The sequence below is a fragment of the Zootoca vivipara genome, chromosome 1, assembly GCF_965207765.1.
Source record: "Zootoca vivipara chromosome 1, rZooViv2.hap1.1, whole genome shotgun sequence".
NCBI lineage: Eukaryota > Metazoa > Chordata > Lepidosauria > Squamata > Lacertidae > Zootoca > Zootoca vivipara.
In genome coordinates this window covers 42,009,991-42,036,699 of record NC_142582.1, presented here as the reverse complement: position 1 = coordinate 42,036,699, position 26,709 = coordinate 42,009,991, and the positions used below count along the sequence as shown (strand labels likewise).

Sequence of the window (26,709 nt, the reverse complement as noted above, 5' to 3'; positions counted from 1 at the left end):
CACCTCCCCCACCAGCTCAGTCAGGGTCAACTTTACATTTTGCATCATTTATTTGTTCAGTATTTTTTAAAAAACCATAAATTGACTTGGGCTCCTTGGCAGAAAGGTGTTATATAAATGTAATAAATACATAAATAATAATGTGTGAATTTGGCCCATGCAAAGGAAAAGTGAGGCTGGAACTGCATTTAAATGTGTGGCAGTTTCATGCTTAGTTCTTCCTCTGCAGCAACCGATGACACTTTTTGGTTTTGTCGCGTCAGTTTCAGCCCATCATGTTGAGTGAGCAAATGGACAGGCTGTGGCATTGGGGCACAGGTAGTTTGTATTGAGGTCTACAGAAGGGATTTATAAACACGTGGTTGCTGTTTTAATGGCAGCAGTGTAATAAATGTAACATGTACTTCCAATCTGACCTAGAGTATATATATTTTTTACACTGTTTGTTATTGGAGAATAGGCTCTTCCAGAGTTGCCACTTTGGTTTACGGGTGGACTGATCATGTGCTCTGTGTGATCATGCAGGAATGCTGGCTTAAAAAAAGAAGATAGAAACCATTTGGCAGGTGCACAGAAAATGCTGTCCCCCACCCCTTTGTTGAATGCATCTGCAGAGTGATTCTATTTTCCTTTGCATCGTTAAACTGTGCAACTAAAATTTTGCACCAATGTTTTAAGGCAATCATTATGCAGTCCCTACATCAGGGTTAGCCAACATGGTGCCCTACGTATGTTGTGGACTGCAAATCCTATCAATGACAGCCAGGATAGGCAATTGTCAGGATTGATGGAAGCTGTAGTCCAAAACTTCTGGGAGGGGCATCATGTTGGCCACCCCGCCTTACATAATTACCAATATATTCCAAATACTGTGGTGTAATCCAGATACATTGGTAACTCTCCCCACCCCCCTGCATCAAACACCCACCAAAAGATTTAAGTTTTAAGGCAACCACTCTCCCCACCCCCGGAATTACCAGTATATTCTAAAACACTGTAGTGTAAACTGGATACATTGGTAATATTCCTTAAGTGCCTGAAATAAGATGATAATTATCACCACCATTCAATAATAATACCAAACTTACAAGCTTCAAAAAGCAAAAAACTATATTAAAAAACCCCCAGAATCTTCATAGTGCTCTTTGAAAACTTGTCACGATGGAAAAGAGAGAGATGCTGGATCACACAGCGCTGCTGCTTTCTCCACTCGAAAATTCCCCCGATGCTCTGGGCAAGGTGAACTTGACATACCTGCCCCTCTCCCACCCGTTCCTGATGCGCCGCAGTCTTTGGTTCATACAAGGGAGCTGGAAGAAGAGTTTGGCCAGGATCACGGCACACGGTACCAGCAGCGTGAGCGTAAAGGTGGGAGGCAGGTAGAACTTGTACTGGCTTTCATCAAAGGCCCTGGTCCAACCGTAAGTCAGGGTGTGCAGAGTGCTGATCACCAGAGCGACAAAGCCAAGGGAGGACTGAAAAGGGGAGCAGAAGAACAACAACATTGTTTTCAGCGACGTGGCTGGAGTTTGGTACTCTTGTTTTTCCAAGCGTTACAGTGGTACCTCGACTTACGAACGACTCGACAACCGAATTTCTCGACTTACGAATGGGGGTAATGGCCGCGCTTACGAATGTCTCGACATCCGAAAGGAAACTGTGACGGTTTTAGATAGGGATTTTTAGACTTACGAATTTTTAGATAGGGTTGCTTCAACTTAAGAATTTTTCCGTTTCCAATGCATTCCTATTTTTCGACTTACAAATTTTTCGACCTACAAAGGTGCCTTCGGAACAGATTAAATTCATTAAGTCGAGGAACCACTGTACTTTGTATGTAGCCGTTTCCTACTCAACGCTACAATCCAATACAGTACACCATTCCTTGGCTGCAAGTCCCACTTTCCCCAGTGGGATTTACTTCTGAGTAAGCACAGGGTTACTTGCGGGAGGCAGTGCAAGACAGGAGTGCCTGGCGTGCTATGGTCCATGGGGTCACGAAGAGTCGGACACGACTAAACGACTAAACAACAACAACAACAAGCACAGGGTTGGGATGCACCTGAGTAGCAGCTCTGAAATGGGCCTTCCGTCCAGGAAGGCCTTCCATCCAGGTCAAGTAAGTTTTAATTAGGTCCCAAACCAATGAAAATTATTATTAGTAGCCATGCGAATGGTGCATCAATAGAACAGGCATGACAGGTCCCTGAATGCTAAAACAGACAGGGGGAAGCAGATGGAGGGGGAGATGGAGGCATATAGGCAATATGTGCTCATGTCAATTAGATATACTTTAGCTTTGTTACAATAAGGGACACAGACCTGGAGGATGAGGGAGGCGCAAATCCAAAAAGAACAAGAGATTGGAAAGAGAAAATGAATAGGAATGATATCATGGTGGAGAGGGTGGGTGGATGTCGTAGTGTTTGAAACAGGCGTATCCATTGGGACCTCCAACAAGGTGCATGCAGGTTCTCTGGGGCTCCTGGCATCCTGAGCAGCCAACTGGACAAAGCCACCACACCTGAACGGCCCTGATTTACCTCCTCCTAACCAAAATGCTAAGCTCTTGATTTCAATGGGATGTAGTTATAACTAATTTGAGTGGGATGGGAGCTAAAATGGGTAATGCTGACATTTTTGTTGTTATTATTATTATTAGGCCAGATTCTGTTGATGGGAATATATGAGCTTCTAGGGCATTTTACTTGGGCAGAATGAAGCTACTCTTTTCAAATTCCCAGACTCTTACAGCAGATTGGCCTGATCAGATGAGCTGTCCTCACATTTACATTCCTGGTCAAAGGCTGGCACAAAGTAATCAGGTCCATTGCCAAGTAATCGGGTCAATTTTAAGTAATGATTTGTAAAAGTTAACAGCTCCCTTTATGCAACCACCACCACCACAGTGAAGCAGTTTTAACACAAACCATTCTAACTATAGGTATGGAACAATTGTAACACGAGCCTTTCTTTTCTTATAAATGAGCAAACTCAGGCAGCTAAAATTCAGCTTAAAATAGATACGATGACTGGAGGAGGATACTTTCCAGTGATTTGTTTCTGATGAGTCTTTGGCATGGATCCTAAGTTCCTGAGAGTGGAACTCTGCTCATGAGATCCTGCTGCTGGTGGAGGTGATATTTTTTTTTTGCAAGTTCCCACTGTATGTCCTCTGCAAATCCGCTGCAGAGTATAGAGGGGAAGCTCCAGAACATCTTGGGGTGTGTGCTGGGAGCTGCAGGGGAATTGATGTAAATGACCTCTCCCCTCCCTCCAACCCCTAACTGCTTTCTTCTAACAGGAAGAAGTGTTGACTTGGGAGTCCCTTCTGTTTATGGAAGGGCAATTCAGTATCCAGACCATTGTCTTAGTCCTTAAAAAAGAAAGAGCAGCGCAACCCCATGGATATTTGGTCAGAAGTAAATGGCCATTGGATTCAGTAGGGCTGAAGTGTGCAGTGGACTGTATCCTAATACACATGCATGGAAAATAAATTCTTGATGTTCTTTTTACAACATGCATGTCCTAGTAGAGATCTTCTAAACTAGTTTTTACACACACAAAGACAAACTTTCACCACTGGGGGGCAGAGGAACAACAAAGTCCTCTCTTAGGGTAATGCAATGTTGAGGAACAAATAGCAAATGACAAAATGTAAAGGAAAATAACAAAAATGGATTTGAACTAGTACTGAACGTATTTGGTGCTGGCATTTTCTATATTTAATATGGGGTGGCAGCCACAAATCAGTTCTTAAGTGTCAAATCTATGCTGCAGAACTGTCTTGGGGTCCAAAGAACTCCAACACTCATCCTGTGCACCAAAGGAACTTAGGGCTTGTACTTCTCAAACAGCAGTGGCAAATGGCTTGGGAAACCGAGGGGGTGGTCACATGCTTTATAGCTGGGCATGGCTAAAACAGCTCTTGACCCTCCTTTTCAATTTTCTGAACTACTTTCATTACTTTTACTTGTTTTACGGTGAAAACGAAAAAAAGGAAGGTTGTTCCCAGCCACCCTGCACTGGAATGAGATTAGAAAAACATCCCTTGCTTTTTATGTGAACACCAGCCTTGTTGTGTCTGGTTTGGCCCTGGGAACTGTCTTCCTCCCTCCCTCTCTAAAAACCCTTGAATTGCAGCACTTACCTGAATGAAACTGAATTCCCTCCAGTTGAGAGAGTTGGAGATGGAAGGAAGTGAGGTTATGGCAAGCAAGGACAGCAAGCCCAAGGCCATGATGCCAAAAGAGATGTACATCTCCATCCTCCAGACTTCCTCCTCTACCCATGGATCTGTTTTCTTCTCCACCTGAAGGAACAAGAGCAAAGGTGTGTAGGAGCAACAACAGAGGGTTCAAAAGATAGAGAGTTCGCTCTGTACCCATGAAGCATTTTCATGGGGTTTCTTTTCTTTAACAGCAGCAGCAGCCTGGTGGCCCTTCTGTCAAAGGTGGCAATGATTAAATTCTTTTGCGCCATCACATGGCTGATTCCCACTCCAGTCTATGCATTTAATTCTGCCATTGGCCTCTATCTACTGCCGGTGCAACCTGCCTCCTCTCCGAGACAAAATGAGTTTGCACCAATGTTGTCCATCCAACACCCTTATATTTCACCCATCACCACCACCATCATTTATAAATTATATTTTGCGACTGCCACAGAGAATACCCTCCTGTCCTGCCAACTCCCTTTAAACTTCTGAGGATGGTGGAATTATCAATAAGGTAATCTGATCTTAAAACTTGAGGAGGTCTCCAAGAAAGGAGGTAGCCTTTCAGACATTTTGGGGCCTAAGTCACTAATGTGAGGCCACTGAATTGGGCCTGGAAATTTATTTTATTTTATTTATTAAACAATCAAATTAAGTTAATCTGAAAATCACAGGGCAGTTCACAACATTAAAATACAAAAGAAAAGAACACAAAATACTTAATAAAAAAATCCCCCCTCCGCAACACATTAAAAAGGTTATAAAAATGTAACACGCATTTAACACACACGTGTGTTAAATGCAGTAACCCAACTGCTGCATTTTGGACCAGCTGAAATTTCCTAGTTGTTTTCAAGGCCAGCCCCACTTGCAGCATGTTGCAGCAATTCAAGCTGCAAGTTACAATAGCTTCGCTTCTGTTCCAAAAGGGCTGTAGTGGTGAACCAGCTGTAACTGGAAACAGGTATTCCTAGCCACTGAGGGCCTCCAGTGACAAACGTGACTCCAGGAGCACACCGAAGCTACAGACCTGCTCCTTCCAGAAGAGTGCAGCCCTCTTCACAACAGACTGTCTTCCCACCTCTTGGACCAGAGAACGTCAAATACGCAACACCTCTGTTGTATCAACCTCATTTTCCCACTGACCTCTGCAGGGCTTGCCAATAACGTGGCACCTCCATGATCAGACCATGCTTTGCTATTGAAGGCTGCAATTAATATGTGAAATCAGCTCCAGTTTCGAGCTAAGTCCACAAGTGTCGCTCTCGGAATACTTGACTGCTCAGGGCTTAATGGGATTTGGTTTAAGTGCATTTAGGAGAGAAGCGTTCAGGCTAATGGAAAAAAAAAGAAATGGGATTTGTACTATATTACAGAGACTGACACTTAGACCCAGCCATTTATTCCATTAAAATCAATGTGATTCATGAAGCAAGGATGTTGCTCCCGGGGGGGGGGGGGGGACAACGCAAGAAAAGAGGAAAATGGGCACCAACAGCTTGCAAGGGATTTATTTACAAGAATCACAGAAGAGAAATAAATGCAGCTGGAATTAAGAGGCTGTCTGGGGACGGCATCCCTTGCACCGAATACAGCAAGGTGGTCGGGAAGGAGGCTCAGACAATATTAGCAGGAATAGAAAAACTGAAAAGTGCTAACTCATCACGGCATCTTGCATTCACCAGTATTTCTTAGGCTGTGATTCTAAGACAGCTAATGTGGAATATATTTCCACTAGCTGCATTGAAACTCCCATGCAATGCTTTGGGGAACGTAAGAAGATCTCTGCTATTAGACAAAAAAGGCCCATCTCATCCAGCATCCTGTTTTCCGGAGTGTTCCATCAGCTGCTCATGAGAAGCCCCGTAAGCAGAACATGGCGACAACAGCACTCTCCAATTTGTGATCTTCAGCAACTGCTACTTAAGAGGCAGACAGTCCCTGATACGGGGGTGGGGGTGGAGGTAGTATGCAGTCAGAACGATTCATTGTCACTGGTAGCCTTATCTTCGATCGATCTGTCTAATTCTCTTTTTAAGCCGTCCAAATTGGTGGCCATGTCTACACCTTGGATAACGAATTCCATAGTTTAATTATGTGTTGTGTGAAGATGTACTTTTCTTTTGCTTGTCCCAAATCTTCCAACATACAGCTTCACCGGATGAGTTCTTGTATTATGAAGTGTGTGTGTGTGTGTGTGTGTGTGTGTGTGTGTGTGTGTCTTTTCTCTCTATCCACTTTCCTCACATCAGGTATGGTTTTATACACCTCTGCCACGTCCACCCTTTCTTGCCTTTTTTTTTCCTACAATGAAAAAGCCGCAAACATTCCCTAACTTTTAGGCCAAAGGAGAGTTGCTCCAGGCCCTTGATAGGTTTTGATTGCCCTTTTCTGCACCTCCCTCCCCACCCCAGCTGTACAATATCCTTTTGGAGGCGTGGAGACCAGAACTATAGACAGTATTACAAGTGCAGCTGCAGCATAGATTTGTATAACACACCATGATATTGGCAGCTTATTTTCCTAATGAGGGATTTTGCCTTTTTCACAGCTAGTGCACACAGTGGGGTTGACATTTTCACCAAGCTATCCATCATGACCCCAAGATCATGATGGTCAGGCATATCTAGCTCAGAACCCCATTAGTGTACATGTGAAGTTATGGATTTTTCCTCCAGCCTGCATCACTTTACACTTGTTTACATTGAATTGCATTTGCCATTTTACTGCTCTGTTTGGAAATATCTTTCTGCAGCTCCCTGCAAACCTGTTTTGTTCTTACCCAGCCTGAACAACTGGGTGTCAACAGCAAACTTGGCCACCTTACTAATCACCTCTAACCAGGCAGAGGGCCTTCTCGATAGTGGCGCCCACCTTGTGGAACGCCCTCCCATCAGATGTCAAGGAAATAAACAACTATCCGACTTTTAGAAGACATCTGAAGGCAGCCCTGTTTGGGGAAGTTTCTAATGTTTGAAGTTTTATTCTGTTTTTAATGTTCTGTTGAAAGCCACCCAGAGTGGCTGGGGAAACCCAGCCAGATGGATGGGGTAGAAATAATAAATTACTATTATTATTAACTCTAGATCATTTGTTAACAAGTTAAAAGCACTGGTCCCAGTACAGATATTTTTTAGGACCAGACTACTTAAATCCCTCCACTGTCTTAACTGTCAATTTATTCCTACTCTCTGCTTCCTGTCCTTTAGCCAGTTATTGATCCATAAAAGGACCCATAAAGTGACTTTGGTGAGGGGGCAGAATGAAAAGCTGTTTGAAAGTTCAAGTACACAGTGTCTACTGGATCACCTGTATCCGTATACTTATTTGACACTCTCAAGTGAGACGGGACTTATCTTTGCAGAAACTATGCAAGACCACGTGCTTGGTAATTTTAGCTTTAATAATGCTTTCCACCCCTTTTCCTGGTTCAGATCTTAAGCTACCTGCCCTGTAATTTCCCAAAATCTCCTCTGCCCCAAATTGCAAATTTCTAATGGTGCTAAACTGACCACTTTCCAGCCCTCTTAGGGACAAGCTACAGACTTTTTGGTAGAACACCAGCATTTTTTACACCCACATCATTTGCAGACAGAACAGACCACGTACCAGCATTCCAAAGAATCGGAAGTACCGTACTGTACCTGACTGACTGCATCTCTGAGCAGCGAGTAACGATGGGATCGCCGCATGGGTAGGCACAAGCTGTACACAGCGTGCAGAGCTGCACAGAAAAAGCTCAGCAGGCCTATCTGCTTCCTGTGCTGCAGCCACTGGTCAAGCCAGTCAGGGAAGCGCCTGTACTTGGTGCAGTGGTAGAGCTGGAAAATGGCCGCAAGCACTCCAGGCAGGTAGACGAGGGACAGCATGACGTAGGCGACGCAAGGCAACGTGGTGTTGACGACCTCCACAGGGATCTTGTAAAACTTGTTCTTTTGCTCCCGGATGTAAGGGTGCAAAACTTGCCGGATGAAGTTGTATGTGTAGAAGCAGAGAAAGAGACCTAGGGCCAGGAAGATGGGGATCTTCCAGGCAGGGAGAAGCCGCAGCGGAATACTCTCAATCTCACGAGCTGAGCACAAGGAGCCCATGTCCACGGGGGTGAACCCCAGCAGGTGAGCCATTTCGGCAATGGCACGCTTGGCTTCTTGGTTGTCGGAGCATATGAAGACCTGCAGGAAGCAGAGGACATGTGATGGCAGTGACTGGCAAGCAGAGACCAGGAGCACAGGGAAGGGGTTCAAGGGAAGGAGGGCGAGCGATGGCATGGTGAGTGCCATACAAAGCAATAATACGGACACATCTGAGCATTTCATGTGCACACCTTTGTCTCTGTTGACTCATATGTACTTCCTCTTCCCAAGTTTCTTGAATTTTGAGGTAAGTTGTATGCTATGACCTGGGCTCCTAGAGAACCTGAACACCCGAGAAGGTGGCGTTTTTTAGTTTCACAAGGGCTGTCACTAGATTATAAAAAACAGCTTCATTGATTGTTTGAATTGATTCTGTTTGACTCAATCAAATAATCAATCCATTTGCATAAAAATCATGGCTCTCGCAACTCTGAGGCCCGGAATTTAGTGTTTTACTTTAAAGGAATCAGAGTTTTGCTGAGTTGTATGCAAGACAGCAGGCTGTGTGCTGTTTGTACAAGATATCTCCAAACGCAAAGAGCCCTGATCACAGGTATGAGAAAAATGTATTGTAACTATATTTTTAGCCATGTTTTCTCCCCGCTCCCGCCACATTTTCTTTCTCTCCAAGTGTCACAGGTCTGGATGTACTGTATATACGCAACCGATATATCGGAACAGTACCTGCTTATTCCCGTCCCTTGGGCCTGACTGTAACGTCCATGCTGAGATGACGTTAAATCCTTTGACAACAGTGCATGCTGGGAAAAGTGATGCCAAATACTCAGCATTTGATTCTTTGTGATGGTTGATTTCATCGTTGTTGCTTACATCCACCAGGATTTTGCCAGACAGCTCATCACTGAGGTCGCAGAGTGTGGTGTAATGTTCTCTGAAAACCGCCACAAAGATAATATCTGTCTTCTTTATAGCATCTGCCTGGAAAGTTACTTCAGCTGCTGATGGAAAGAGGGTGGCATTGCGCTTTGGGTTCCGGCTTCCAATCACCACTTTGAAACCTGAGCACACCAGGCGCATAGACAAGGAGCGTGCAAAGTCACCACTGCCCAGGATCCCCACCGTCGTGTTGCCAACGGCCGGGACGAGGCTTGCATTACTTTCCACATTTTCTCGGCCAAGGAGTGGCTTTGCCATGTCACCTTCCGGCATCACGATAAGCTAAAGCAAACAAAATACAAAGTCGCATCAGATACCCGGCTGAAAATGGTGCCTTCCTTTCACCCCACTTTGTTTTCTTCTGGGACCAGTTGCAGAATCTCTTTTCCCCCTGAAGTCCAGCTGGCACCACCACTGGCCATCTTTTGGGGCCAGCTGGAAGTCTACCCTTTGCTCTAGACCCTCTGATTTAGGAGCCCTGGCCTATCTAGCAGTACGGTATGTTGACAGATGGAATGATTTATGGAGTGAATTGAATGTTTCAATGTTTATTGGTCGGTTTCATGCAGTTTGGTTTGACCGTGAAGGGTGGGATATAATTTTGCAAACAAACAAAACAAATAACATTTTAGGGCTTAACAGGAAATCTGTAAATGGGTGGTCTCTTATTCCTAAGTAGTAAGTGAATGTATGTCTATATTTCAGGACTCAAGATAAACAGCTGGGGTTAGAATTGCAGCCTTATGCCACATTATCATAATTGCTTCGAGTAGATCAGCTTAGCCGGAATTAATCTTAACCAACTTTTTTTTGTTCACATAATCAGGGTGGTAAAAGCATGGAAAGAATCTCTTCTATCCTGCAACATATTGTTTTCTTCATTAGGTTTCGCTCAGCCCTACCTTAATCTATGTGTTTCACTCTGGAATATATATATATATATATATATATATATATATACATACATACACATATATACACATATATACACATATACATATACATATAACATAATTTTTATTGATTTTCTGTTCACCCCCCAACACCCTTTACCTCATTAATATTCAACAATTTCCATAAATTTTACAATACATTTATCCTCTTTCATTTTCACAGTTCAAATTTCAGATCTTTGATGACTTCCCTCCTTTCTTTGCTGTCTTTTGTTTTTTGAGGTATCTTTGCGCAGTTGTTTGGTCAATATACATCATATTGTCAATTATGTCTTTTCCATACTAAACATTTGTTTGTATATTACCTTATTATGAACACATTCTCTTTTATATATTTGTAACTTTGTCCATACTAAAGACAATAAAGAGATTTTTATATCACTTGTTCCGAATCTACTGGTTTATTCTTTTAATTTTCAAAATGTTGTCTCAATATAATCTAAAAAATTCTTCCATTCCTTATTAAATGTTTCCTCTCCTTGATGTCTAACTATCCCGGTCAATTTGGCAATAGCCACATATTCCATTATTTTTTGTCTCCACTCCTCTACTGAGGGTATCTGAGGCTACTTCCATACTTGGGCTAGTAACAGCCTTGCCCCTGTGGTGGCATACAAAAATAATTTTTGATAGCATTTTTTTAACATCATCAGTTACCATCCCCAACAGGAAGGCTTCAGCCTTTTTCTTAAAGGTATATTTAAATATTTTCTTTAATTTGTTGTATATTTTTTCCCAGAACTCTTTGATTTTTGCACACCTCCACCACATATGAATGAAGTCTCCTGTCTCTGTCCCGCATTTCCAACAGATCTTATTGCCAGTTTTGAACGTTTTAAATAATTTTTGTGGTGTAAGGTACACCTATACATCATTTTGTATATTATATTTTGTATATTATACAAAATATTTAGGAAAGTTCTCACACTCATGAATATATGGATAAGATGGACCAGTGCCTTTTGCTGCTCTGATGCAAATGAGCCTTGAGGGAGCAGTCACAAGAGTGAGGTAGCTACCACAAGAGTGTTGATTGCCATATTTCCTATTGCTCTGCCTAACGTACGGGTGAGAATAGAGTGCAGTTACAGAACATGTTAAGTTTTTGTCTTGGAAGGAACATAGGAGTAGACAAAGCTTGAGTAAAGCAAAGGTGACGAATTTGAGATCCTCCAGATATTGATGTTCCTCATGGAGCATGGCCAGTGGTCAGGGATGGTGACAGAAGCCATTGTCCTACAACATCTGGAGGGCCCACAAGTTCTTCATACCTTCCTCAAAACAAAGAGAAATGCATTTCTGAGCAAGTGAAATAAAGAAATATTAATATTCAACACGTCAAGGTAGGTTTTTTTTCCCTGGCGACTTCTCTCACAATGGGCCCACAGCACTTCAAAAGCACAGTTACGGTAGTTCTCCCTAAGGAGCAGCAAACTGCTCTGCTCTTTTTCATAGCTTGCCATTTATATTCTGTAATTACGTGCCGCTCAGAAACGGAAGAAAGATGTGTTTGCAAAGTTCTGAGAGAAGCAGTTTTTTTGTTTTTCACGGGGCAAATTGATGGATGATGTGGCTTGCACAAAAATTGACAATTAAATGGTTGAAAAATGTAAGCAAAGCCAAGGTGCTTTAAAGGAGATGAACAGGCATGGCCTCTGTAATTAAAGGTGGATTAAACAAACTCCCTTGTTTTAAATACTGCACTATCATGAGCTCAAGGCGATTAAGCCAAGTTGTAAGATGATTGTTTAAGAAACAGTGTGGTCTAGCAGAACGGCTGGTAAGAGCTAAAGTATGCATCACTGGTGGTCCAAAACCTGATTTTGCTGATTCACATGTAATGTTTATCTGGGATACGTATGTATGGCCAGATACGTACCCTGCTCTTGTTCCTCCTTCCCATAATTGGCACTTACTCTTAAGAGCAATGGAAATAACTTCCACCTCGATGCAACCAGGAACAGGTCTCATCCAATGTTGGCAGTTTGAGAGGGAGCTGTACTGCTGGCTGAAAAGTATGCTGAATTCCTAACCCATATCCTAAGGACAGTAATTTCTACTCCTCTTCAAGTCAAAGAGGTGCCGAATTGATTAACCAGTTTGCAAGCAGCCCTGTTTAATTCTACTGACAGAGAGTTCCTTTAATGTCAGGGCACTGGTCAGAAGGAAATAAAATGTCCATTGCTTTATTATTATTTTTAAAAGGCTGCAGATAAGTGGATAGGCTCTCTTTAATCATGTCATTTTAAAATTTACATTTTAATTTTTCAACACATCTGGTATAAATTTGGGCACTATATTAATTACTTAGTGTGTAGTTCTAGACATATTTATTTGTTCTTAGGATTGTGCAATTAGTCATCATTAAAGGAAGATAGGAAAATAGGGAGAACATCGGCACCTGAAATCAACTTCAGTTTTAACCGATTTTTCTTTTTTAAAAAAGAAAAAAAGTGGGGCCCAAAAAACTTCTTGCAGCTGCTTCATTATGAGGGAAACAAAGTCATTTAATTCCTTCCTCAGATCTGGAGAGGCTTCCCTCAGAAGAACTGAGCAGGTGCCACATCCCTGCTGTGAAGTGAACAGATTTGGGAAAGAAAGAGACCTTTTAATCAAAGACTCTTTTTTTTTGTCTCCAGCTCCACAAGATATCCCAAGAGTCTCTCCATCCAGAGAGAAAGTTAATAAACCTGACCCATCTGCGTACAATTTGCAGTTACAGCAGCAAAGATGCTAAGCAGAAATCATATATATCTCAGCACCAGCACCACCAGTGCAGAAGGAAAGAAAAGTAGAGCCGCTGTGTTGTCGTGTTTAGAGCGTTGGACTAGGATGTGAGAGGCCAGGGTTCAAATCCCCACACAGCCATGAACCTCAGTGGGTGACCTTGGGCCAGTCACCATCTCTCAGTCTAACCAACTTCACAGTATTGCTGTGAGCATAAAATAGGGAAGGGGGAAAAACAAGTATGCCACATTGAGATCCTTGTAAAGAAAGCTGGGATATTATTACTATTATTAAAATGTAGAGACCATTTCATGGCACAAACCCATCAAAGAGTGGAGCGCACTGTTAAACAGAATTAAAAACACAGGAACACAAACTTGTAAGAATCAAATCAATTCTTCGAATTCTAGACCAATAAAGCCACACATGCAAACGCTTTAAAAAAGTGAAACATTTCCTCAAATATAAAATTGATCTTCCGTAAACGACCGAGTTGCACCTCAGGGAAAGCCTTCCTAAACAAAAATGTCTTTAGCAGGTGTCTACACAATACTGTACCACACTCAGTGCCTGTCTGATTTCAGCTGGTAACTGATTCATGAGAGCTGAAGATGCAACACTAACTGCTCGGTTTCCAGGACAGGATAAGCACACCTCCGATATAGCAGTAGCAGCAGCAGCAGCAGTAATATCTACCAAGAAAAATTTACAAAGGTGAGTGTGTGTCAGTCATGGTACCTTTTACTGGCAGGCACAAGCAGCAGTATGCGAGGCAAAATAAATGTGATTTGCTCGATACGTATTTTGTGCACCAGGGCAAGAAAATGTGCAGTTCCTATTTCTCTTTCTGGGACAGCAGGGGCTTCCAAAGCTAGGATACAACATCTAGAAGGAAGTCCAATGCACTTGCCACACATGATACATTGTGCATAGGAACCTCCCTTGCCCCCATAGCTACAGGAGAGATATTTAAAAATAATACATGATTGCGAAGAGCCTGTACCTCAAACATCTCTGTTTGCCCAGTTTGAGAACTGGAAGAAGTCAGCATGTGAGTTAATATGATGCCTTTATTTGCTATAATAAAAAACGCAGTTTGCAGGATTCTCTGAATGCAGTTACTCCTCCAGTGCAATAATGGAATGACCTGCATGAATCCATTTTGTAATAAAGAATATTAGAATTTGACAGTGTAACTTTAAGACTATGTTCTATACAGCTGTGTTGTATTTACTGAGGGGCTTTCCCACTCTTCTAAAAGTCCATGTTGATTGTGTTATATCCCATAGGGCAGCTCTCCAGTCTGGGAGAGGCTTGTGTGTCCTGTTCTTGCAATAAAACCAGCATGGAGCAAATCCATGGGGAGATACTGTACAGGGGCTTTAACTGAGTCAATTGCTGCCACCATGGTACCAATGCCATGGGGTGCGGGTGGCGCTGTGGTCTAAACCACTGAGCCTCTTGGCTTGCCGATTGGAAGGTCAGCGGTTCAAATCTGTGCGATGGAGTGAGCTTCTGTTGCTCAGTCCCAGCTTCTGCCAACCTAGCAGTTCGAAAGCACACCAGTGCAAGTAGATAAATAGGTACTGATGCGGTGGAAAGCTAAATGGCGTTTCCGTGCGCTCTGGCTTCCATCACGGTGTTCCGTTGTGCAAGAAGCGGTTTAGTCATGCTGGCCACATGACCTGGAAAGCTGTCTAGACAAATGCTGGCTCCCTCAATCTGGAAAGTGAAACGAGTGCTGCACCCCATAGTCGCCTTTGACTGGACTTAACCATCCAGGGGTCCTTTGCCTACCTTTACCTAATGCAGGAGGCAGAACCGGTTCTTGGTGCCTAAGCAAAAGGACAAGCAAACCCTTTGCTCCAACACTGAAACCCTAGTATAGATAATATGTTCTGCTGCTGGAGCACAGCATCCAGCCCAGAAGGCATATTACATAACCAACTGTGTATAAATATAGTTATTTTTGTAGAGCAGATAGAAGTCAAGGAGTTTGACTCAGCATTCTACTTAAGCACGTATTTAACACTAAGACACTAAGAGCACAACTGAATCCCCTTGGGACTGAATCGCAAGGGCCAAGCTGAATCAGGTTCTTAAGACTCAATAAAGTAGGTAGAGTAACACCATGGCCATCTGCAAGATTCCTAATACTGTATCCTAATAGACACCACAAATATCAACAGCCTTTTTTGGCCACAGTGCAGGAAGCCCGGCTCCTCACTCACAACTATGCAAAGCTAATGGCTGATTATCTAAGGGCTCTTTAAAACGTTTTTTTCCACATTAAGAAGCATATTTGTCTTTTATTTGTAGCAAACAGCTTGCATGCTTTTATTTGTAGCAAACAGTTGGCATATAGACTGCTTCAAGGAAGTCATATTTTTCTAAGCAATCAAAAGACTTTATTTTCCAGTTCAGAAAATGTGATGCTTCTCCCAGATAGCAAATAATTTCTGTTGCAGTTTCGGTGAGGAATATGGTTGTGTAAGGGTCACAAGTATTTCTTGTGTACATTTAAATATGCATTTACTAACCGGCAATAGACCTCTCAAATTCCATTAACTACTCTACGCTATCAGGTGTTTTTTTCTTAATGAACTGTTTTTTGGACTCCAGTGCTGCCAGAGTGTGCACCCAGCATGAGCTTTGGAAAGTCTGAAAATGTTAAAAGTTGTTTTGATAATAATTGCCGGAGATTTTGTTTGCTTGTCTATGCATAACAGGTGTTCACATTTGATACCATCACTGCCAATGGGCCAGATTCAACTTTGTTGTTGTGCTAGCGCAGTAAGTCCTGCTAGTGCAACAGGGCACTGTGGTCAGAAAACCTCACTCAATGAGCATACAGGAAGGGTCTTAAAGGAGGCTCTTGTTGACTTGGAGACCCACCACAACAGCTTCCGCCATCATGCCAAGAATGTGATGATTCCACAAAGATTTGCCACAGAAGAACCTAGCATAGTAATCAGGGCCAATTATGAGATTAACTATGCCATGAAATATATCCATTAATCTTTTAAACCATTGCCGTTGTTGCTGCTCTCTGATTTTATTTTGTTTCTGCATTCCTTTTAACCCAGACTTTTGCCAAGCTGGTGACCTCTAGATGCTTTTGACCACAACTCTCATCAACACCACAGCCTACATAACTGTGCTGGCTTTGGCTGATGGAAGTTATAGTCAAAAACATCTGGAGGGCACCAGGTTGGCAAAGACTCATGTAACCTATGTGATCCTCCCCAGCATTCGAGATGCACTAATGATAAGGACCTGCTACAAATTATATCCTTCACTGAGGTTAGTTTATCTTCCATATTTCTCTGCAAGATGTGTGTGCAGCCTCTTTCCTCTGTTGTCCTTTCCAAGATGAATGGCAAGTTAAAAGATACCTGTTTGAAAAAATCTTTGCTTGCTGATTGCCTGTTTCTTTTTTAATAATGATATTGACTTTATTGGGACCGGATGCTTTTAATACTGCCAATTTTATTCATTTAAAGCAGGCATCCCCAAACTGCGGCCCTCCAGATGTTTTGGCCTACAACTCCCATGATCCCTAGCTAACAGGACCAGTGGTCAGGGATGATGGGAATTGTAGTCCAAAACATCTGGAGGGCCGAAGGTTGGGGATGCCCGATTTACATGAAACTAATAGAAAATCTTAAAAACCCTAAGAATCAGAGTCATCAATAAAAAGCAGCGGAATAAGAGATTACAATAAAAACCTCCACTGATTTAAAAGAGAAAGCAGCTAATATATATTACTGCAATTTTAAGTTTTTGAGTTGTTCCCCTATTTGAAATTTCACAGGGTTGTTGTAATGATCAAGAAAACATGGAAATTGTACTCTGTCCCTTGGAGTCTTTGTTTGAAAAGGTAACTAAGGCAGGCTATGAATCAATAATATGGGCCCACTCAGCAATCAATAGTTTTTTTGGGAGCTAGAAGCCTCTTTGGTCAGATAGCACTTATTGGGTAGAGCCCAGAGATTTGTGAAAATGGACCTCACCATTCTAGATGCATCACATAACATGACCGGTGGATTGTTTATTGAATTTAGCATGCCAGAAGCCCCTACTCATGATAGGCAATCAAGTAACCAAGGCTTAATTAATCGTAAATCCTACCTGTCAGGCCTCTGGAAACTTGCCCGGTGCCTATGCCAAACAACTGCCAGTAAACAAAATTAATCCTTTCCCATTAATAAGAGGTGACATTTGCTACTCATATCTCCTGTGGCTTTTTGCTACCATTACCCAATCCCTAAGCACTTTTGATGCTCAACCATGATTTTAGCCTAACAAATAATGCAAATTTACAGTTTTTGTGGCAAGGTAGTCAAGCACTTCCTTCCCTCCCCCCACCATGTGAATATATATTCACACACACACACACACACAAGTTCACAGAAATGGGATTGGAAGTCCAATTGTTTTCAGAAATTTGCACTGTGAATTATTTTCTGAAGCTGTGTTTCACAAGAGGCAATGCTAAAAATAAATATCCAAAGTCTAGCCTATCATTATCACACTTGCACTTATTATGCCTTATTTAGTCTACTTTGGAAACAAAGACTTTGCAGTAATTTTAGAATCTCTCTCCAAAGGCACACAAGGCTGCAGGCCATGAAGGAGGTGAGCGGAATTAGAGAAGAGAATGTGAGATGAATTTGGAGCTAGCTGTAAGGGAAGTTTTTAATGTTTAATTGCTTTATTATTAATAATAATAATTACAGTATTATTATTCTGTTGGGAGCCACCCAGAGTGGTTGGCGAAACCAGCCAGATGGGCAGGGTATAAGTAATAAATTATTATTGTTTCTGACATTGAGCAGATGTGGTGTATAAGGGCCGCAGCTGTGGGTTAAACTACTGAGCCTAGGGGTTGCTGATCAGAAGGTCAGCGGTTCGAATCCCTGCGATGGGGTGAGCTCCTGTTGCTCGGTCCCAGCTCCTGCCAACCTAAAGTTCGAAAGCATGTAAAAGTGCAAGTAAATAAATAGGTACTGCTCTGGCGGAAAGGTAAACAGCGTTTCCGTGTGCTGCTCTGGTTCGCCAGAAGTGGCTTTGTCATGCTGGCCACATGACCCGGAAGCTGTACACCGGCTCCTTCGGCCAAAAATGCGAGATGAGCGCCGCAACCCCAGAGTCGTTCACGACTGGACCTAATGGTCAGGGGTCCCTTTACCTTTACCTTTAGATGTGGTGTAGCCATCAGAGCATTGGACTTGGTCTGGGGAGGGCGGGTTCAAATCCCCACTCAGATGTGAAGCTCATTGGGTGACTTTGAGCCAGTCACTATCTTTTAACCAAACCTCCCTCCCTGTGCGGCTGTCATGATACAATGGAAGAAACCATGTATATGCACTGAGCTTCCACTGACAACAGCCAGTTGGACTCAGCTGTGCTCCTGAGACGGCCATGTTCAGGATGTTTTGTTTTTGCATCCATGAGTTTACTGACTGCAGTGGTCACATTGTTGCTGAAGGTTATTATTATTATTATTCATTATAAATATAAGGTAAAGTACCCCTGGACGGTTAAGTCCAGTCAAAGGGGACTATGGGGTTGCGGCACTCATCTCGCTTTCAGGCTGAGGGAGCCAGCGTTTGTCCACAGGCAGCTTTCTGGGGCATGTGACCAGCAAGGGGCGCGGGTGGCGCTGTGGTCTAAACCACTGAGCTTCTTGGGCTTGCCGAACAGAAGGTTGGCGGTTTGAATCCCCATGACGGGGTGAGCTCCTGTTGCTCTGTCCCAGCTCCTGCCAACCTAGCAGTTCGAAAGCACACCAGTGCAAGTAGATACATAGGTACTGCTGCGGCGGGAAGGTAAATGGCGTTTCCGTGCGCTCTGGCTTCCGTCACAGTGTCCTATTGCGTCAGAAGCAGTTTAGTCATTACAAATATAGCATAGAGCTGTATATGAAAATGTTCTTTAATGAAATGACTACCAAACCACAACATTAATAAAATGCTGAAAGTTAAATAAATAGAAATGAAACCTGGCTGGGCAAGTGGCGGAATTAACTATTGTACAAAATTCCAGAGTTGTGCAATTTATACTGGAACTGACATATTTTTATTTTTAACTATTATTGTTTAAATGCACATCCCACCCTTCTCCAAACGAGCTTAGGATGGTGTGTGTATATATAGCCCTGCATTTTGCCTCACAAGAACCCTGCAAAGTAGGCTAGGCTGAGAGAGAGGGGCTGGTCCAAGGTCGCCCAATGAGCTTCATGGCAGTGGGGTGGGCAGGATTTGAACCCACGTCTTCCTGAATCTTAGTCCAATGCTCTAACCACTACTCCAACCCTGGTTCTCTCTACGTTTGCTGCCCTACTTTTCTAGAAAGGTGGTTGTGGTTAGCAGCATTCTCTCATGACTCCTTTTGCTCCAACTTTCTTACATGCACTCTGAGTGACATGCAAGGGCTGGCTGCCCCTTTTTGGCATTACCAGCCACTTCTGAGAAGATCAGGAGCCCCTGTTTTCTAGAATTTATTGGTAGTTCTAGAAAATGGGCATTTTCCGCTTTTTAACTTTCCAGTCTGGTACTTAGTTACTACTATGAATACAGTGGTACCTCTACTTACGAATTTAATGCGTTCCAAACACACATTTGTAAGTCGAAAAAAATTGTAAGCCGAATCCCATAGGAATGCATTGGGAGAAAAAATTTGTAAGTAGAAGCAACCCAATCTAAAAATTCATAAGTAGAAAAGATCCTATCTAAACTGCATCCAAGATGGCGGACGCAGCTCCATTCGTAAGTAGAAACATTCGTAAGTAGAGTTATTCATAAGTAGAGGTACCACTGTACTTTGAAATGGTCCCCTTGCCTTCTTTTTATTTATTTTTAAAAACTTCTTTCTACAGTCTTGTTTAGAACTCACCTGCAACACTGTGGTGTTTGCTTAGATACAAAGCAAGGAGGCCAGAAAGGTTGTTACAGGTTTATAAAAGAGATTTCCCTCAGCTCTTAAAGAGCCACACGTTTGAATGTTGCCTTGCACACATGAAATGAAGCAAAAAGTTCCATGAGAAAGAATTTAAGTTGAAACAGGCCTCTCCCATTGAGGAAAAACATTACAGAAGATTGTTTCTTTATTAGATTACTGACTGGGCAATCCTATGTATGCTTACTCAGAAAGTAAGGCCCATGATACTCAGTGCAGTTTTCTCCCAAGTAAGTGTCTATGGAATTGCAGCCTTAGTAGGACTTATACCTAGATATACTTCCTCAGCCTTAGTCCTCCAGATGTTTTTGGCCTACAACTCCCATGGTTCCTAGCTAGCAGGACCAGTGGTCAGGGATGATGGGAACTGTAGTCTCGAAACATCTGGAGGGCCGAGGTTGAGGAAGCCTGACCTAGATAGACTTAATTGAATTTCAAACTATTATATTTGGAGTTTTTGGCTTTTAAAATATAATGCTTCTTTTATTTTTATCTGTAAGATTTCTCCCAGATAATGTTTTGACACTATTCTATTGCATGCAATTTTTGATGTGACTGAAGTATATCATGTTTATTTACTGCATAGCAAATACTGCATAGTACCGTATTTCTGGCTACAGTGTGTTTTGCTGATTTTCCTGTTTTCCATAATCTGCCTACTGCCAGACCTGAAAAGAAAATGTCCATTGCACATCTGTTGGATTCTATTTCCTCATAATTATATTTTTGGAGATGTGATTTTTTTTTCTTAATAAAAATGCTTAGCGGATGCTGGCACGACACACTTTGAGAACCTTTGATCAAGATTATTTCCATTTGTCTTTTACTGGAGATGTTCAAGGGCAAAGTCAAGGCATTCTTGGATGCTAGACTAAACAACTGGCATTTATAATGCATATTTTCCTACGTTTTTGTTACATAATTCACTTAATCTTGGGGATTCCCCCCCCTTCAGTTTTTGCTGTACTGTATGCAATTATGGCATATAAAACTGCACCATCAAATTGGTATCTGCTACAACAAGCAGCACAAAGAGTCTTAGTGTCATATTTAAATCTTTTTTTTTAAGAAGAAGAAGAAGAAGAAGAAGAAGAAGAAGAAGAAGAAGAAGAAGAAGAAGAAGAAGAAGAAGAAGAAGAAGAAGAAGAAGAAAGCTTTGCAGGAATTTTGATACTATAAGCTACACCTCCTTTCCCAGCATGTCTGGCCATGCTAGGAAGTGGCATATTTCAATACACACATTGTATTCAGAAACCAATTTAAATGTTCTTAGGAGAAGGGCTCATATTCCTGTAGGCTCATATTCCTGTAATAAATGTGTGTGCACCAGCAAGGACAAAAGGTAGATGTGTGTGAGATGTGTGTGTGTGTGTGTGGGGGGGTCTTGTGCAAACAGATGCTATATTTGATGCATTCATTAACTTTCTGTCACCTAACAGCTTGCTGCATTCAGGATTTGATCTTACCTGACCTTATATACTCACACAAGCACCAAAATCAATATTTGAAATTGCTTCCACTGCACTGACCCAATCCCCTTTCTCAATTTCCGGAACTTCAATACATTTTGGAAGATTACGACCCTGACTCCAACCACAAACAGCCAAGCAGTAGGTCCACAACCAGTGAGGAGATGCACATTTTCTTTCATTTAATTGGGCAAGAAAACTTCCAAGCTGCCCTAAAGTAATTTGAAGGCTCCCCTACATGCAGGGTTATTATTATTATTTGTACCCCACCCATCTGACTGGGTTGCCCCAGCCACTCTGGGCAGCTTCTAGCATATACAGAAACACCCAGCATTAGAATGTTCCCTGTACAGGGCTGCCTTTAGATGTCTTCTAAAGGTTGTTTATCTCCTTGACATCTCATGGGGGGGGGGTGTGCCACCACTACAAAAGCCCTCTGCCTGGTTCCCTGTAACCTCACTTCTTGCAGTGAGGGAACTGCCAGAAGGCCCTCAGAACTAGATCTTAGTGCCTGGGCTGAATGATGGGGGTGGAGACGCTCCTTCAGATCTACAGGGCTGAGATCAGCACCAGCACTTTGGAGGATGCTATGGAATCAGATGCAGGTTGCCTCTAGTCTAGCCTATAATAACTTTTGCAGGATGGATTCACTCACACACTGGAAATTTAGGTCTGGGCAATTAAAGTGAAGTGAAGTGCTTTGTCACAACATTTCCACTTAAAAGAAAATGCAGTGGGCCTTTTGCAGTTAGGAAAGTGACATAGAAATGCATGGGCAACGTGGGATGAATGACCAATTGACAGAAAGATGTATATGCTCCATGCAGGCAAATCAGGACAAATGCCCACTTCTGTACAACCTCCCCACAAACAAATCCGAACAAATGCTCAACATAGAGTGAACTCTGTCGAACCTCTGTGTGAGCTTTGTACAAGCAAATCAGGACGAGTGCTAAAGATAACCCCAGGTACAGTCATACCTCGGGTTGCGAACGCTGCGGGTTATGCAGTTTTGGGTTGCGCTTTGCGCCGAAGCCGGAAGTACCAGAACGGGTTACTTCCGGGTTTTGGCGCTCGCGCATGTGCAAAAACACAAAATGACGTCATGCGCAGAAGTGCCAAATCGTGTCCCGCACATGCGGCGCTGCGGATTGTCAAAGCTGCGGGTTGCGAACGTGCCTCCCGCACGGATCACGTTCGCAACCCGAGGTATGACTGTATAAGGAAGATCCTGGGGCTTAGCTGCTTCACTCACTGCTGGGGTATCAAAACTGTTCAGGTACTTCCATAAAATATCAAAACCGTGAACCGGTACATGCAGAAGAACCCTTCTGATGTACCCCAACGACTAAGAAAACCTAAAGGCTTCTCTCTCCCTTTCTCTGCTCTGAAACTCAAAGCTTGAAGTCCGCCCTCATCAGAGTGGCCACTTTTTCTTTAGTCAAGCTTCTTCTTCTTTATCTATGTTAATGCTTTCAAAGCAGCAAAAGCAAATCTGGGAAGAAAAGGGATGACAACTCAAGCACCGTCTTCATTTTTAACATCCATTTAGCATTCTGCCATGTGAAACCACACCAAACCCTTAATGTCCCATTCTTCATTATTAGCCTGGGTGAAGGGAAGCACTGGCTACAACCGTCCCCGTCCCCCACATGCACATGCACACACACAGTGTAAGCTAAAGGCCCTTTCCAGAGATTCTCTACTTTTGGGGTGGGAATTAGCCACACACTGACAAATTCAGCACACAAATTATAACCGATTGGGAGGCTGTGCACAACATATCCACTTCCCGCCCCCAAGCTGGACTTTTTGTGATAAGAAAAGTGATGGGGAAATGCACTGGAAATTGGGCACAGTGGCACCTAGCTTTCCCACCAATGCAAATGTGGTGCAAAATCAGGATGAATGCTTGACAAACAGGTCATCTGAAAGTGTCCCTAACTCTGATCATGGAAGAGAAGTGCTGATAACCGGGCCATTACAGCATTTCCACAACACCTCCAGAAAAATTAAGAGGCATTAAGAATTGGCAATAGAGAAAGGCACAATTATCAACCGATACCAATAGTATCATGGCACCTTAAAGACAAACTGATTTATTGTGGCATAAGCCCTCTGTGGACACCTTGCAGCCCCTCTGTATTATCCCACTTCAATGTTGTTCCAGAGGGTCTCCTCCCCAGGCTTCCTGAGCAGATTTCCAGGGAGCACAGGAAGCTGCAGGGCAAGTTGTTGAAAATTGCTTCTGTGAGAGCAGGATCTTAGGATCTTAGCCTTAGTCTTTCAAGGTGCCCCAAGATTCTGTTGTTGTTTCTACTACAGCATATTAACACAGTTGGCTCTCTAGAAATTCAAAACCAGAAACACACTGACCGAGAATAGTGACCATATGCAAGGTCAGAGCTGCTTCCCCCCCTTTTTTTACACAGGGCTGGAATTAGCATGGAAGACCTCTATGCCCACAGGTTGCAATCCTAAGCGTTGGGAGTTGGTCTCACTGGATCCAGCAGGGCTTACTTCTGAGCAATTGGGACTCAGTAAAGTGCATCATAACCAACCCCAATGCATGCCCCGATAACTCTTACTGGGATGCATTCACAATTATCCTTCAATTAGTAGATAAATAGGTACCACTCCGGCGGGAAGGTAAACGGTGTTTCCCTGCGCTGCTCTGGTTTGCCAGAAGCGGCTTAGTCATGCTGGCCACATGACCCAGAAGCTGTAAGCCAGCTCCCTCGGCCAGTAAAGCGAGATGAGCGCCACAACCCCAGAGTCGTCCGCGACTGGTCAGGGTTCCCTTTACCTTTACCTACTGCTTTGGTAGTATAGAGGAGACAGAAGAGGAGAACTTTGCAGATGATGTTTCTACTGAACTTGAATTACTGGGATTTAAGATGTGTGAACGGAGCAAGGTCTCTCTGTTGGCTGTAAACAAGAAATGCATGCAGGTGGCTTGAACAGAAGCTGGAACAAAAGCTCCAGGGCCAGCATGGGCTTGCAGAGGAGGGACAGAGCTCCAACAGGCTAGTACCGGTAACATATCTCTTTTTTTGCAGGCTAGTAACTTTTGTAGTTCAAGGATCTGAAGAGATAACACACCCCACCCAACACTTGCTTATCAGTGGGCCTACAGAACAAATGTGCCTAAGACTGTACATACCATGCATTTAAGACACCCCTCAAGAATCCTGGGAACTGTAGTTTGTTGCACTAGACTATATGAAGGGTAAACTATAGTTCCCAGTTCTTGGGTGTGGGTGTGCTTTAAATGTAGGGTGTGTATGCAGCCTTGGCCACATGTGATGTTAACAGCATGATCCCATTTACTCAGAAGCAAGTCCCATTGAGTTCAATGAGACAGTCCGGGCAGTCTTAATCAGAAGATTATCAGAGAACAGTGCTTTTTTCTGGGGGTACGCATACCCATAAACATTTTGTGAATCTAAGTTTGGCCTCATTGAGGGGCAGTACTTCAATGTATGAAAACTTCAAAGTAGGAAAACAAGAGTACCCCTAAACTTTTTTAAAGAAAAAAAATCGCTGTCAGAAAGCAAACACACCCACCCACCCACCCCAGAAAGCGGAGCAAGCTCAGGTTTTCAAGACATCTTTCCTATGCATACTATACTAAATCTCCGTGGGGCTGTCAGGGAAAGGGCCTCCCTTCTATGGGAGCTCCTCTGGGGTGGGAAACGATAAAGGTAAAAGTACTCATGCCTTTGTAGCAGAGGAAAGGATGGGGACGGCAACCGTTAACTACTGACCCCGAGTACACCACCTTTCGGAGAGTATTTCAACAATGCGATACTAAACAAACACAACTCGGAGGCAGCGGGGCTGAACCGGGCAAGGCAGACAGGCGAGCAAATGCAGCCGAGGTGTTCAAGAGGAAATTGGCCGTGCCCTTCGCGCGCGCACTTATCCACCCCACCCCTTTAAAAACAAACTGTGTTTTAGGAGAATCATGGATTGGGCATTGGGCCTGTGGGCTTCGGAAAGGCCAAGGAGGAGAGAGACCCTACTTTAAGGCCTGCCTCTTACCAGAGAGAGAGGGGCGCGCAGAAAGAGCTCTGTGCGCAGGCAGGCGCCTTTTGGGGTGGCCCGGAGCCTCCCCGGGTCTCCGCGCCCTTCCTTGCCGAGTCCCGGGAGCGCAAGCCCGCTCCCCTCTGCGGGCGAGAATCCAGTTCCGCGTCCTGTTCCCCCCGCCCGAGTTCCTCCTTGACACCTGGCTGCGACCAGCAAACGGCATTCAGCCGAAGTCTCGGTGCGCGCTCGGCTCCCCCGCCGCCTCGCCACCTGGGGCTGTTTACTCACCGCTCCTCGGGCCCCGGGCAGCGAGCAAGAGCACGCAGGCTGGTTTATGGGCGCTCGGAGGGTAATGGAGTAAGCGCGGGACTCCGCCTCTTCCCTCCCTCCCTCCCTCGCCTGCCTGCCCCCCCCCGCCCGCTTCCCTCCAGCCTCCCTTCCTTCCCCGCCTTTGCTTCGCGTGAGGCATCGACCTGCCTCGCCTCTCCTTATCCAGACCAGGCTGTGGCGCGTTGTGGCTTTGGGCAGCTCTCTGTGCAGACATATCGTGCTAGACCCACCCACCCAGATGCAGCCCTAGCTTGGTCGGTGGTGACAGCAGCAACAAACCACAACGCTCAGCTAGCAGGAGCAGTCCTCTAGCAAGAAAGCTTCCTAAAGCCATATAGGATCAGGGCAACGTGGGGTAGGCCCAAGGGGAAATGGGGGGGGGTACATGGAGGCATGCACCGTTTGTGACATTGCACAACATCTTTGTGGACCACAGGTGGCTCTCCTGTTGAAGCATTTGCCTTAGCTTCCGGTTTCCTAGGTTTGGGACAACATAAGTGGGCCTTAAGGGATGCGGGTGGTGCTGTGGTTTAAACCACTGAGCCTCTTGGGCTTGCCGATCAGAAGGTTGGCAGTTCGAATCCCCACGACGGGGTGAGCTCCCGTTGCTCGGTCCCAGCTCCTGCCAACCTAGCAGTTCGAAAGCATGCCAAAAAATGCAAGTAGATAAATAGGTACCGCTCCGGCGGGAAGGTAAATGGCGTTTCCATGCGCTGCTCTGGTTTCGGTGTTCTGTTGCACCAGAAGCGGCTTAGTCATGCTGGCCACATGACCTGGAAAAACTGCCTGTATGCAACTGGACTTAACTGTCAGGGGTCCTTTACCTTTAAGAGGGCCTTAGTTTTGGTCGATGTTGGCATCTACAATGGGGTGTGCCTCTGGGGGTGAAGTCAAACGGCTGAGTTAGTAGCACTGAAATGCCATCCCCAGGGTGCAAGCCTGGGCAGTGTGTGTGTGTGTGTGTGTGTGTAGGTCCTGGGCTGCCCAGATGACAA

General features: G+C 44.0%; 1 protein-coding gene across 2 annotated transcripts; it reads right to left on the bottom strand.

Annotated features, from left to right (window-relative positions):
- Nucleotides 1–26: 26 nt before the first annotated feature.
- STEAP3 (STEAP3 metalloreductase) lies at nt 27–25,771 on the bottom strand. 2 transcript variants are annotated; one of them, XM_035129905.3, is made up of 5 exons: nt 25,673–25,771; nt 9,034–9,528; nt 7,861–8,388; nt 4,151–4,312; nt 27–1,475 (listed from the first exon to the last, which is right to left on the bottom strand). In XM_035129905.3, exons 2-5 carry the CDS (start codon nt 9,517–9,519, stop codon nt 1,185–1,187), a joined length of 1,467 nt encoding a protein of 488 aa, XP_034985796.2. In that variant the 5' UTR covers nt 9,520–9,528; nt 25,673–25,771; the 3' UTR covers nt 27–1,184. The 2 variants fall into 2 exon arrangements, with proteins under 2 accessions (XP_034985796.2, XP_034985806.2); XM_035129915.3 differs by having other exon boundaries at nt 25,400–25,763.
- Between the last annotated feature and the right edge of the window lie 938 nt (nt 25,772–26,709).

Bases quoted from the DNA above. Each gene is read 5' to 3' on its own strand.
- STEAP3 (XM_035129905.3), bottom strand. From the start codon at position 9,519: ATGCCGGAAGGTGACATGGCAAAGCCACTCCTTGGCCGAGAAAATGTG. The intron at 4,313-7,860 runs GTACAGTACGGT...TTGTTCCTTCAG, and splicing joins TCAGAGATGCAGTCAGTCAG to GTGGAGAAGAAAACAGATCC. The intron at 1,476-4,150 runs GTAAGTGCTGCA...TCCCCTTTTCAG, and splicing joins GGGAATTCAGTTTCATTCAG to TCCTCCCTTGGCTTTGTCGC.